The sequence below is a fragment of the Anabrus simplex genome, chromosome 1 (assembly GCF_040414725.1).
Source record: "Anabrus simplex isolate iqAnaSimp1 chromosome 1, ASM4041472v1, whole genome shotgun sequence".
In the NCBI taxonomy this organism is placed as follows: Eukaryota; Metazoa; Arthropoda; class Insecta; order Orthoptera; family Tettigoniidae; genus Anabrus; species Anabrus simplex.
The window spans coordinates 454092126-454107226 of NC_090265.1; the positions used below are offsets into that span (position 1 = coordinate 454092126).

Consider the following 15101-nt stretch of genomic DNA (forward strand, 5'->3'; position numbering starts at 1 on the left):
GCTGTTGGTTTGAAGTATGAGAGCTAAAAGTATTAAGACACGAATCCTCCGAACAGTTCATCATTTTAATATGATCAATATTTTAATCAACTGTGAACAGTGTATCAATCAGTTAAGGTTTATACAGTATTTTACTTGTCCGTGTACTTCTTTAGGTAAAATAATGATTCGTTATGAGTAGAGAGAGAGAGAGAGAGAGAGAGAGAGAGACTTATTTTATTAAATCTTCCGTCCTAATTTGAGTTGACCACAAAGATCTGGAGATACAATGTAGAGCCTAGATGTATGGATGCTTTGATTTTAGCTAATATTCTTATTTATAAAATGAACAACAGTGGGTTTTAATTTATTTTGAAGTATACGAACTTCGATGCTTCACAAGAACCTACTTTGAGGAAACATCTTCCGAAGTGCTATGAGGAAACATTGCAAAATATCGAAGCCGTGAATAAAAATGGGGAAATTATTAGTATATGTTGACGAGACTATGGACTCTAGTGACAGAAACGTGGAAAATGTAGTTATTGGTTTACTTGAAAATGATGAGATGTTAGCAAACGTTAATTTTTGCTGGCATGTAAAGAAATGTCAACAGCAGTAGCTAGGCTGTAGTATGCTAGTATACGTTTTTTTGTGACCAAATGGCGCGAACCATCATTGTGTGAACAGATTGGTGTCGAACGGAAAGAAAACCTTTGTGAAGTCACCAAAGAGGATTGATTTCTACAGAGACAAAAATCCTCAATGCCCATTATCGCCAATCCTTATAGTCACTCGATAGGGTACATTGGCTTGCCGCGATGATGCACTGTGCAAATAATTTCGAAAGTTTTAGACCGGTCGTAACAGAACTGGATGAAGAAGATGCACCTTCAAAGAAACTCTTCAAAATATATTAAAGGACAGCACTTTAAGAAACGAACTGGCATACAATTTTGCTAATTTGAATTCCTTGTGCCGTCTCCATGACAAACTAGAAGCAACAACAAAGGTGGAGATTCTTAAGGAACTCGACAGTGCTAAAAGAAAAATCAATTCGCTTACAGGGTCAAAAATGGGAACTTTAAAGGATAAATACAAATTCGTTTGTGAATTTCCTTAAAAATAATTCATCGGGCGAGTTGGCCGTGCGGTTAGAGGCGCGCGGCTGTGGACTTGTATTCGGGAGATAGTGGGTTCGAATCCCACTGTCGGCAGCCCTGAAGATAGCTTCCCGTAGTTTCCCATTTTCACACCAGGCAAATGCTGTGGCTGTACCTTAATTAAGGCCACGGCCGCTTCCTTCCAACTCCTAGGCCTTTCCTATCCCATCGTCGCCGTAAGACCTATCTGTGTCGGTGCGACGTAAAGCCACTAGCAAAAAAAAATCGTCATTGTCGCAGTTTTAGTCTGGTAGACATTAATAATGTGAGAATTACTGATACACCACTTTTAAGGAATGCCAGACTAACTTCGTGAGACGTAGAACGGTCATATTCACAATATCGGGCTCAATTCCGGGACAATTGGCGGAGATTTCATATGGAAAATTTGAATATGGTGTTCATTGTGCACTGCACTACGCCCATAAATTTTCGCCAAGTGAAGAAGCGTGATTGATGAGTACATGATATCCATTTGCCTCATAGTACACCGCTGCTTAAATTGTATGTTATTTGAAAAGAAATATTCTGAACATTTTAGCAGATATTTTTCACTTTCTAACACATAAACATCTTTGTAAAGTTTTAGTACCTCAAAATCCTTTCCTCAGTAAAAACATTGTTCCCTAGAGTCACGTTCAAATATTTTCGCCTAACAGCTAAGGACATCCAGCATCACACCTCCTGGTTGCATGACTTCCGAATCATCCTGTATTTAAATACACAAACAATCACCACCTCAAATTAGAACCACAAATCACGAAAGCCGTTAACTGTGGGATCGTAAATGTTCAGAGCAATAATCATCTTCGTTATGACCACAACTGATTTATTCGCACAATGGAGAAGTTACTCTTGCTAATCACTGAAGTTTCTCTTCTTGTAGCTTTAGTCAAATGTTATCGAAAGAAAAATCTGCAGTAGTTCCGAAAACAGTAGTTTTAACGAATTTGCCTATTAGCAAGTAAACTGAACCTTACAAGGAAATTAAATGATGACGCTCGGACAAGGCAATTAATCCTAAACCACGTGGTATTTATTCCGGAAAAAAAGGGATAAATACTTTACTTTTTTACGTCGCACCGACGCAGATAGGTCTTGTGACGACGATTGGATAGGAAAGGGCTAGAAGTGGGAAGGAACCGGCTGTAGCCTTAATAAGGTACAGCTCCAGTCTGGTGTGAAAATGGGAAACCAGGCAAAACCATCGTCAGGGTGCCGACAGTGGGGTTCTAACCCCGTATCTCCCGAATGCAAGCTCACAGCTAACCGCACGGCAGAGGCAAATACTGTTCGAAGGGGTTAAGAAATGAAAGTTTTGCCGTCTCCTCTTAAACCATGTGGTATTTATTCTGGAAAAGATGGCGAATACTGTTCTAGGGTTGTAAGAAATGAAAGGGTTGCCGTCTCCTGCACAAACTGGTCAGTAATATAACACATTATCAAATTATCATCCCTAAAACTGACCGGCTCCACGTCTGAGTGGTGTCTTATCAGTCGATCCTCGGGGCCATGGGTTCGATTCCCAGCTTGGCCGAGAGATTGTAACCGTAACCTCTTAATTCCTGTGGTTTATGGACTGGGCCTTTGCGCTATCCCCAATATTCCTGTTATTCATATACCACACATAACACTATCCTCCACTACAACAATATTCAGTTTCCTATGCATGCAGACGCTGCGCTGTCCATCGTCGGTGGGTCTGACTTACAAGAGCTGCACGAGGCTGGCGGTACCCATACAAAATTCTTCTTCTTCTTCTTCTTCTTCTTCTTCTTCTTATTATTATTATTATTATTATTATTATTATTATTATTATTATTATATTATTATTATTATTATTATTATCATCATCATCATCATCATCACTAAAGTTATAATTCTTTGCAAAACAGACACTCTTACACATTGTGATCATTGGAAGAGAATAAGACAGAAGAAAACTCGTGCAGCTTCAGACTAGAGAGAAGTTGCCAGAAGCAGATTTCTAGATGCGTCAAGTAACCAAGAAATTCTAGAAAAGGAATGGAGATGTATGTCAGACTGGACTGATCTAGAAAAAGTGTAGGGTAGAATGTCAAGGGAAATGGTGTTATCTATACTTAGTGATTATAGAACTGACATTCGTAACTAAAGTGATTAGTTCTGACAATCCATCTGGAAATTATCTATTGAATCTGCCTTACAGAAAAAAGGGTACGAAAAGATGTAGTGACAGAGAGAAAAGCCTAGAGCCTCAGGACCAGACGTATACACCCAAGTATTTTTACGTTCACAGTTGGGATGAACTGTATCGTGTAGGCCTAAGTATGAAGTGAATTCGCTGGCCAAATTATCCTTAAATATCGCTCTGTTTTAAAGCCAAATTTCCAATACTAGAGAGAATGCTGGGTGAATGTCAAATATCTTATTCATGAACTAGAAATAATGGCAGCAATAACTAAATATGAATAATTTGGATGAAGCTGTAGGTGTGAACAGCCTTTGAGGCGAACAGAGGATCGGGATAGGTTACCTAGAAAAAGAATGATGGGGATTTTGCCTTGAAAGGTAGGGGACGTAAAGGTGACTTTGGAGATGATTCTTAAATCTCAATAATTTTGAGCGGTGATGTCCTATGCCAGTTACGAATAGAGGCTTATGAAAGTGCTATGTTTATTCATAGGTTCTTGGTGACTTAACGACGAAAGGAATAACAGTTTAAAATAAAATAGGTGATGTCAACTGACCGAAGTTCAATGTTTAAATTTAGGTTATTTATGAGAAGCCAGGCTACCTTAATTTTCGGGACGCGATACAGAATATTTAATGTATCTCATATTAACCCGAGGACGAATTTCGGAGACTGTTTAGCTGATGGTTCCATTCACCAATCCGGAGTGAGAATATTAGGAACTTCAACGAATCAACAGCTGTCTATCATAACAATTGTGTCATTTTTTAAATTATCACTTTCGTAGAATTGCACCTACGTGCACTATTCATCAGAATAGCGCACTGAAATATCTACAATAATACATTTGACCACAGACCACAGACTTCGTTATTCTGATGAAGTCAACAGCCGACATATTGGGAGACTGGAGACCAAAGAGTTTAAGCGCAAAATTAAAATTATATTTAGAAAAATAGTAGTAGCAGAGATGACGTAGTAGGCCTATTTACTCATTATATATGGGTTTAGGTTATTACTAACATTTTTTTCCTTTTGCTAGTGATTTTACGCCGCACTAAACCCTCAAAATTTTTGGCGACGGAAGATTGGGAATGTGCTAGGATTAGCACGGAAACGGAGCCGTGGACGTATTTAAGCTACTGCCCCAGCATTTGTCTGGTGTGAAAATGTGAAACCACGGTAAATTATCTTCAGAGCTTCCAAAGGTGGGATTCGAACCCACCATCTCCGAATGCAAGCTGATAGCTTCGCGACCCTAGTTTTAGATGTTGTTTTTATCATAAATTATTACAATTCAGGGACTTAAGTTTCGACGTTTTTTAATGAAACTGCTATCACTTCATACTTGACGTCAAACATTCACAATTTCAATGGCGATGGACTTTGAATAAAATCGAAAATTTCCTGAATTCAATTAATTTGTGGTAAACAAGCTACATTTGAAAGTTATCATAAAGTATACTTCCGAAGTTTTATTCTCTCTATATAGGTTATGAATAGCTTTAATAATGGCGTGAGGACTCCGGAGAGGTCTAGTGCAGATCTTTCTAGTTGACGCCTCATAGGCGACCGGCGCGTCTGTGAGGATGGCGTCCTACCTATGATAGTTAAAATAATACAACCCGAGCTTTGTAGATAAATCCTGGGGCTCTCGTTATATTACTGAAGGCTATGTAGCTCATTATATTACTGAAGGCTATGTAGCTCAATGCAGCCAGTCCCTGCTATGAATGGTGTGAAAATGTTGCTCATAGGGTCAGTTGGTGCATGCATTTCGGTGGGCTTGGCAGACTGATATGTAATAGTAACTTGGCTCGGCGAGGAAAGCAACGGAAAACTACCTCACTCCTCATTTCCCTAGTACGCCTCTGCAGTGATGCCTAGGCCATCTATGACAGCTGATGGCGGAGCTGTTGAAGATCCCACCAGCGGAATCGCTGACGGACTGAACATACATTGTGAACTTTTATATTTAATACTAAACTAACAGGGTGTGGGGTAATAAGCTTACTTTTGACAACATACCATATCAGTTCTGGGAAAAGGAGATTGGCGTTCGGTTTCCCCATTAATTTTGAGGTTAAGATATTTTACTGTCAATGAAATGAAACTCTGAATTCGTTTGATAGAACAATATATATTCTTTAAATAATATATAAAAAAATAGTGAGTCTTGTTGCGATAAAACAGATGAGAATATGAAATTATGACATTGCAACTGAAAGAAACTAGGCATGAATTTGAATTCTTCTTGACCGGACATTTAACAATTTATACGAAATGTTTCCCTCACTGATTCACTTGACTGTACCTTTAACACTTTGAGTGTGATTACGACGTATTCCTTTGATCTGGTGTTTACTGTAGATGTGTCACGCCTAACGTGGTGATACATCCTTGAGACTGCTTCTTCTCCATATCATCTGACTTCTTTGTAAGTCAATATGGTATGACCTCTTGGCAGGTCCAGGGTTGCCCTCTCTGACTCCTTGGTAAGCCTTGCGTCCGCGTCTTCCACTAAGTGACGGACCAACCATTTGGTCTCACTCTCTCAATGACCAATAATGGCTCACTGAGTCTTCACCATCTCTCGTTCACACTGGTTGCCGGACCAACTAAGGCCTCTTGATCTAGTAGACTACTTCACTGTACTGCATCCGTATAAGTAATGACTGACGCTACAATATGGAGCTACCTTATATAGACGTTGGTTGACACAACTACGTAATCTCCAGAAATAACAATGACATACTCCCACCTACGCGACAGATATTACATCCAGTGGTGAAATAGCCCCGCGGCGACTGAGTCCGTGCGCGCATTGCTAAATAAATACGATGACGTAGCCATGGCTTGGCGATGACTTGGCAGAATCTCCACTAATCCTGCACAATGTCCCAACGTCACATCTAATCTCTGATATATACAACAATTCTCACTGTACAGGTATTGAGTGTTATACTACACATACGTATATATGTATACACCTAAGTGCAATCTTGCAAGCAACAGGCAATTGCAAAATTGAATAAAACGGATAATTACAATAATAGTACAATATCACAGATAACATAATAATAATACTGACATAATAATAATAATAATAATAACAATAATAATAATAATAATAATAATAATAATAATAATAATAATAATAAAATACAGATAAAATCATACAATAATAAAAATCCAGATATCATCTTGTAACGGGATTTGAACCGTTACAACATATGTAGCTCAAGGCTCCAGTGACCAATCCGGTACAAAAATATCAGGAAATTCAAAAGATCAACAGCCGTCTATCGCCATAAATTTATCGTTTTCCTGTTATCACTTTATTTTATCGCACCTACTTGTACTTGTTTTTACGTAAATTCATCAGAATTCCATGCTGAAATATATTCAATAACGCATTTGACGACAGACCACACACTCAACAGGATAATAATAATAATAATAATAATAATAATAATAATAATAATAATAATAATAATAATGATACTGGCGTGTGGCCTCCGAAAAGGCCTGGTGCGTTTGTGAGGATAGGGCCCTACCTGTGATGAATTCTAATGCTGAAGACAGCACACACACCCAGCCCCCGAACCATTGTAATTAATCAAGGTTAAAATCCTCGACCCGGCCGGGAATCGAACTTGGGACTCTATAGACCAAAAGCCAGCACGCTAACCATTTAGCCATGGAGTCGGACAGTCAAGAGGATGTATCTGTGTGATTCTGATGAACTGACAGCCGACTGCGGCCTGAAGAGTTCAAATGCACAAAAATGTGTATATTTCCGTGTAGGAATTTTTGTTCTCTGTACAGGTCATAAATACCTATGTATTTGATTTGTTTTATATTTATAGGCTTTCATTATCGTGACTCTGTAGTTATTGTACTTATGCCAGTTGTAGTTATTCGCTAAATGGTCAAAATAAATACTAATCGACCTCTGGATTTGTCCGCCTCTGTGGTGTAGTGGTTAGTGTGATTAGCTGCCACCACCGGAGCCCCGGGTTCGATTTCCGGCTCTGCCACGAAATTTGAAAATGTGAAAATAGGGCAGGAACGGGGTCCACTCAGCCTCGGGAGGTCAAATGAGTAGAGGTGGGTTCGATTCCCACCTCAGCCATCCTGGAAGTGGTTTTCCGTGGTTTCCCATTTCTTCTCCAGGCAAATGCCAGGATGGTACCTAACTTAAGGCCACGGCCGCTTCCTTTCCTCTTCCTTGTCTATCCCTCCCAATCTCCCCATCCCCCCGCAAGGCCTCTGCTCAGCATAGCAGGTGAGGCCGCCTGGGCGAGGTACTGGTCATTCTCTCCGATTGTATCCCCCGACCCAGAGTCTGAAGCTCCAGGACACTGCCCTTGAGGCGGTAGAGGTGAGATCCCACGCTGAGTCCGCGGGAGAAACCGACCCTGGAGGGATAACAGGTAAAGAAGAAGAAGGCCTCTGGATTTTCTTTAGATACCTCCTGGAGCTCTCGTCATATTCCTATAGATAAAACAAAATATCAACTAAATCTTGATCTTGACCAGGGCCGTAACAAATATAAAACGGGCCCGCCTTCCAAAACAAAAAATCGGACCCCTCAAATACAATGTAAAATCTATGAATAACGTAATATAAATTTAATTACAGTAGGTAGAATGTATGCAATACACTGTCTAGTTATATGAACAGAGGGATTACTTGTTATTGTACGATTATTAAAAATAATGTTTAACACGTTTTATTTGACTGTCCCCGTAGTTTAAAAGCTAAGCCGCTGAACTGCCAACCATGAACCACTTAGAAATTCGTAATTAACTTTAATTGGTTTCATCTTTTCAGTATCTACAGACCTATATTCTGTAATCGATACCGAAGTATCGGTTACAGTAATTTATTCGATTACAACACAGAAAAATATCGAACAAAAAATTAAATTAAGAAACTGTTCAAATAAAGTTTGAAAAATAACAAACCGCACAACTGAAACTTCTTAACTTCGCACAAGAGGAGCTCATTCGAAACTGAGTCGACTGACTGTTACTACAACTTCTTATTGGCGTTATACACTGTTGCAGAATAAATGCGTCACAAAGTTAAATGTTCTGCAAAATTTGAGGATAATACTATAGGCCTATCAGGTGCATAATACTATATGAATAAAGTATCTTTTGCTAACTAAAATATTATATTTCTGTATCAATTTTAATTACTGTAATTATGACTATACAATTAGGTGCAGGTCTTTTCTGAAGAGCGTGTCGCGGTGTTGCGCAAGCTGTGCTGTGTTACACTCAAAACAATAAACTGCTGCTACGTACAGTAATTGTAAAAAAAAAAAATTTCGACCGTCCAGACTATTTCCGTGCAGAGTGACATTAAGCTAGGAGCAGGGCCTCTCATTGTGCATGCACCAGTGCATTGCGCTGTGCACGGTGCAAAAAACGACTTCGTTTGTTTGCTTTGGAGCAATAGCGCTGTCTCTCTCTTTCCTCACGCCCCGTCTCGCTCGCTCCGCTGTCTCCTTCTTCGTCACTTGCTCCGTAGCGCTCCAAATCCGAGCCGAGTTGAGCTGAGCTTAGCCGAGTAGCTCAGAGACGACGCGCTGGTCCGAGCCGAGTGAGATCGATGCACTGTGCACAGGAACTCTGCGCCTCAGTTGGCACGCGTGAGATTTTGAGCGTTTGAGAGGCCCTGGGCTAGGGTCTGCGAGGACTCTGCGGGGCCCCTTATAGACCCGGGCCCGCCTGCGGACCCTAACGTTACGCCGCTGATCGCGTCTCAAGTATGAAGTGATGGCAGTTTCGTAAAAGAGATACATGAATAATGGAAATTTTATTGTAAAAGGTTTAATGTTAACATTAGAAGGGATATACTGTACTGTATTCAATGATATCGATACGACGGACGTGTCGAAATTTTAATGATCGGTAATGTACATGGACATGGTGTAACTGAAGATGATGAGTATCTTGGCGCTACGTCCTTTCGTCTTGTACATTCAGACACCAGCTGTACACTGCACTCGTGGGCAATATTCTCTGCTGGATCAGCAGTAGCTTATTCCTTGACCACACGCCTATGCCTTTCAGGAACAAATAAACTAGATATCATCAAAACATCACTCAGAAACAAAGGCTTTATGGAAGGAATTTTGCGAATGTCTGATGAAGGCATTACTCACCTCCACATATGCGGCGTGAAGCCGGTGCAGTTCTCGCGACATGCCAAACATGGCTGTCCTTCGTCCACCTCCTGGACCAGGATACCCTGCAACAAACCAAACAAAATATTATTATGTGTGTATTCTTCTATAATTTATAACAATGTACAATACAGCTACCAGTATGTAGGATTTTCCACAACAATTCATCCTCTTTGACTGGACGATGCGAAACTCACTTGGCGCTTCTCAGGCTACAGTAGTACATCACCATAGCCCTGGAAAAATGTGTTCTTGTTGTTCATTCTGGTGCTTGGCTCATTTTTAGCTATTATATATATTTATAAGAGAGTAAATTATCTGCATAAACGTCGAGCCTCAATCCGAAGGTTCGTTCGATCCATCATCCAGCCTAGACATCAATGGTGAGGCGAACTAAGGAAATGAGGACGTGATTTGCTGTTGCTTTTCTCGCTGATCCAGAAGGTACTCACAAATATTAGCCTGTCAACCCCATTGAAATGCATATAGCCATCGCACATACTTCAGTCACTTTCATATTGTCAAAGCCAAATATGAGACTGAGACAAAACTATGAAAACAAAACAAACTTACTCTAGCCCATGCCAGAAGATACAGTAGAGTGTAAACGCCATACCTCAGCAGAAAAGCACCTGGGCAGCGAAATTACCTCATTACGTATGTATTATAGGTTTGTGATGCAGTGTATAACTGTTGAAATTGAGTTTACTACGTGCTCGCTATTACACGCATCATGGGTACATGTTATCAAACAGACTTCACACCACTAAGTGCATGAGGCTGTTCACCACGTTGTCCCAAGACTCTAGGTCGAAGCAGTAGTAGAATATAGGTCTCTTCTTGCCATGTAGATCAACGTAGAGGGTGGGCGACGTCCTCTAGGAATTGGACAAAACAGTCAGTGTATGTATTTGAAATAGGTATGGTGTTCAACAATGGGACGGGGACATGTGGAAATCTTTGTTACAAAAGATCTAGACTGTTCATTGATGCCAGCCAGGCTGAATGGCTCACAGTAGAGTACTGGCCTTCTAAGCTCAAGCCGGCTTAATCCGTTGGTATTTGAAAGCAGGGCTACTTAAATACTTCGACCTGGTGTCGGTAGTTTTATAGTTGACTAAAGGAACTCCTGTGGTACAAAATTACGGCACCTCAGCATGTCCGAAAAGCATAAAAGTAGTTGGCGGGATGGATTGACATGCTCAATTGCTGAGACTGAGGGAACGATCGCAGTATAATCGGAACTTGGCAATGAGCCTTCAAAGAAGATCCAGTATGAGATATAGATCCATTATCCGATTTGAAGAATTTGCGGTATAGGGGGACGGACTGGGATTTGATATACACTGAGCAACTGTTAACTGCTTATAAATTACAACATGAATTCTCCCTGCGTTTTTCGACGCTAAGATGTTTAAAACCATTGACAATGCTCAGTAAATCTTGGCTCTAATTAAAAACGAGTAACTGACTTGACTCCAGCATTCCCTCACCGTTATGCACAGCTACCGACAACTTAGAGAAATATTATCTCTTAACAGCTGTTCAAAGTAGGCCTAATAATTTTCATCAAAATCCAATTCGTGACACTAATTGATCGTCGCTCACAAAGTTAGTATCCCTTTGCTCGGGGAAAAAAAAGAAGGCAATTTTCAGGTCTATGTATGCTGAGGCCTCACCCGAGAGGCTGTCATAATAAACATAGGTGTCACTGAAGAGGCGTACTAGAAAAAGGAGAAGTGAAGCTGTTCTCTTGATTTTATCACCGAGCCAGAAGGTGTGCTACATATCAGTTTTCCAAACTCACTGAAATGCATACAGCAACTAACCTAATGAGCAAATTCCTTCACATTAATAATCGATGGGACTGGCTGCATAAGGAATAGCGTTACCAGCATCGTTCATGTCTCAGTCACTTTCATACTGTCAAAGTTAAAGGGTGAGACTAAGTCAGATAAATGAAAGTAACAAGGTCAAAAATTTGAGCATTATGCAGCCATTTCTGTAACTACTAGACAAACTTCACAATGGGATGCGGGGAGGCGGAGTGTTTGATAGTCGAATGACATCGTAACTGGTTTCTCACCAAGGCGGCCGCGGTACTAATGCATGTAGGATTCTTGAAATGAAAAATGTTATGTCCATCAGGTTCGAATTGCACGTAAGACTGGAGGCTCCGTGGCTATGATCACGATACCAACAGTGGTGTAAAACTACAAAGTTGCTATCGTTTACAGACTTAACACGTACTTTGCATCCAATACTGTGCATCCAGTACAAATAAAATGCAACAATCTCACGACTAGGCATATTTGTTGGGGAAGGAGGGGGATTTAACAGTTTTGAAGGAAGGAAGGAAGGAAGGAAGGAAGGAAGGAAGGAAGGAAGTTTCAATCTGTTATACCCTACTAGTTGTGCACATCTCTTTCTGAGCCAGGGAATTCAGAGAAGGTAATATGAAGTCGGAAGGTTTTACTTCTACTCCTGGTACTTACACCATTTAGTCATGGCTTTATGAATATGTGGAGCTATTTTGATAGGGACCTGTTCCATGGTTCGGTATGGAGTCGCGACTCTGTTACCCTGAATTTAAAGTCGGGGAAGCATCCAAAATATATTTAAAGCCAATTACGACGTGTATAGAGCATTACTGGTTCCTCAACAGCTCGAGAATTGCTTCCTTGCATCATATTTTTGCAAAGAAGATTGGGATCTGCGTCCGCTGGAAATTCGAAGCTGATGTTTATTACGAGGTACTCCTACAGAATAGACCCTTACTTCGGACGTTCATTGGTATCATTTGTCCCCGCAAACGGACGATCTATTAGGACGTGCACTACTAGCATTTAGAACTAACAAACAGACAAATAGAAGGAAGATGTACGTACCACTCAGACAACGTCAGGAATTACGGGTCTTTGGTGCCAACGTCAGTGATGCAGTCGATTCGTTTCTGCCCTTCTGTTCTCTAGATAATGGGTCCGATCCCTGCTGAGGTGTGACATTTGAGGGTGTAAAGACAACTTCATATCGTTAGTCTCCCTTAACTCCAACGCGTCGTCCACGTCGTGGGAGATAGACAAGATTATGAAATAGGGGACTGCCTGTGAGAGTGATGTACTGTGGGGACCTTGAGTGCCCCATGACCTCTACGGTATCTGTAAACGGCTAACGGGGCTCTGGCGAAGTCCTCAACGTCAGGTGCGGCGGAGAAGGAGACCTTCTGAACGCCAAAGCTGGCGGACGAGGCAATCTTACTCACTCGGGGTTAAATAAAGAGGGGGAACCACTACCTTATGGTGAAGAGGGATTTTCAAAGGTTAAGGGAGGCAACCCCTACAGTAAATGAAATGTCGTATGGCTTTTAGTGCCGGGATATCCCAGGACGGGTTCGGCTCGCCAGGTTCAGGTCTTTCTATTTGACACCCGTAGGCGACCTGCGCGTCGTGATGAGGATGAAATGATGATGAAGACAACACATACAGTACAGCCAGCCCCCGTGCCATTGGAATTAACCAATTAAGGTTAAAATCCCCGACCCGGCGGGAATCGAACCCGGGACCCTCTGAACCGAAGGCCAGTACGCTGACAGTTCAGCCAACGAGTCGGACACCCCTACAGTAAACAGCAGGCTTGGAGGCTTTAGGTGGCAGCCCTACCACCAAGGTAGGGTTGCTGAGGGCTAATTACTCCCATAATCTTCAAAAAGCACTATTAAAGAAACAAGTGAAACACAACCAGACGGATAATAAAATGACTACTTTTGGTATGAACCGGTAAACGATAATCGGTTTCTGGAATGTTAGAACCTTAAGAGAGAGTAGCAGACTGAAGCAAGTGGCTAAAGTGATGGAATAATACAGGCTCGACATCCTGGTGTTAAATGAAGTACCGTGGCCAGACTTTGGGGAAATACAGACTCTTAACAGGAGAAAATTCCTTTATTCTGGACAAATGGGGTAAGATGCTAAACACAGAACGGCGTAGGATTGCTATTGAATAAAATTGCTGAGAGGAGCCTGTTGGATTGGAAACCAATCTCAGAGAGGCTGATGACAGCTCGAATCATGACCCGTTTTCCCAATGTGACCGATATTCAGTGTTATACTCCCACAGATACGTCCGAGACAAAAAAAAAAGAAAGAATTATACTACGAATTAAACGAGACTATTAAGAGAATGGGGATGAGAGATATTATTGTGATAGAGAACTTGATTACCAAGTTTAGTTCTAACAATGAGGACCTGGAACAAAGTTTGGGAGTGCATAGAGTTGGTGACTCGAATGAAAATAGGGAGCTCTTCAATATGTGCCTTTCATGATCCAGTAGAGGGTGGTGCTCTATTTCCATGTAACACAAGTTAAAATGGGTATAGTCAGATCATGTTACAGAAAACCAGATATACTACACTGCCATAAGTAGAAGCTTCAGAAGATCGCTGACTGATGTAAGAAACAAAAGAGGGGTGGATATTGGATGTGATCACCATTTCGTAGTTGCCGAGTCTAAAATGAAGGTTGACGCAAGTGGAAGGCAATTTGAAAGGCAAAACGAGAAGTTTGATGTAGGTAAATTCCAAGATCAAGACAAATGGAAAGAATTCCGGATTGAATTAAGAAATCGATTTGAAGCTCTTGCTGTTAAACTACAGTAGAACCTGCAGTTGAACTTGAATCGGAACCTGAGATGGATGTTGAATCAGCATGAAAGAAAAACTTACGGACGTATACCTGGAAGTCGTTGAGAAGGTACTTGGATTCCACAAACATCATATGAAGAAGCGGATAACTGATGGCATTTGGGAAAATATATAGGCCAGGAAGTAAGTTAAGGCGAAGGTTAATATGAGTAAAAACAAGACAGCAGAAAGTGGCAGCACGGAGGGAATACGTAGAAGCTGATAAGTGTGAAGAAAGGAGTAAAGAAAGATCGTATACAGTGGGTGGATGAGCAAGCACAAAAGGTAGACGGAGCGTCGGCGAGGAGAGAAGCTGAAGAACTGTGTAGTATCACAAAGAAACTGTCAAAGAAAGGTTTTATCAGGAATAAGCCTGTTAAAAGCAAGAGAGGCGAATTACTGCCCACCCAGGTACAACAGTTAGAAGGAACATTTCACGGAGGTGTTCAAAAGAGATAGAGCACACTGATAACCAACAAATGGAATCTGTAAATAGTGACCTAAGAATACATTTACAACCCCCAACCTGTTCAGAAATAGAGAAAACATTAAAACAAATAAGAACTGGAAAAACGTCAGGTATGGACAATATCGCGCCAGAAATAAAGCAGATATTGAGCCACCAGAAAAATTGCCGCAATCCTTGTTGGAATGGATTTGAAACGAGGAAAAGCTACCAGCCGAATGGAAGAAATATCTGATTGTTAAGATACCAAGGAAATGGGATATTACTAAATGTGGTAATTTAAGGGGAATTGCATTGTTGTTTGTACCCAGCAAGGTGGTTTCAAGGATCATTTTAGAACGGATAAAGGACGTTGTTAAATTACGCCTTGTGATGAATAGGCCGGCTTCCGCAAGTATTGAAGTTGTGTCGACCTCATAAATACTATGAGAATTATTTTAA

The 15101-nt window shown here is 40.9% G+C and overlaps 1 protein-coding gene across 3 annotated transcripts in view; it reads right to left on the reverse strand.

Moving 5' to 3' along the window:
* The window catches only part of Lmpt (Limpet), a 1284547-nt gene that overhangs the window by 849511 nt on the left and 419935 nt on the right, over positions 1–15101 (reverse strand). For all 3 annotated transcript variants that reach the window (XM_067135221.2, XM_067135218.2, XM_067135222.2), the window contains exon 2: positions 9494–9579. In XM_067135221.2, coding sequence (XP_066991322.1) covers positions 9494–9579 — 86 coding nt within the window. The remainder of the gene's footprint in view (positions 1–9493; positions 9580–15101) is intronic.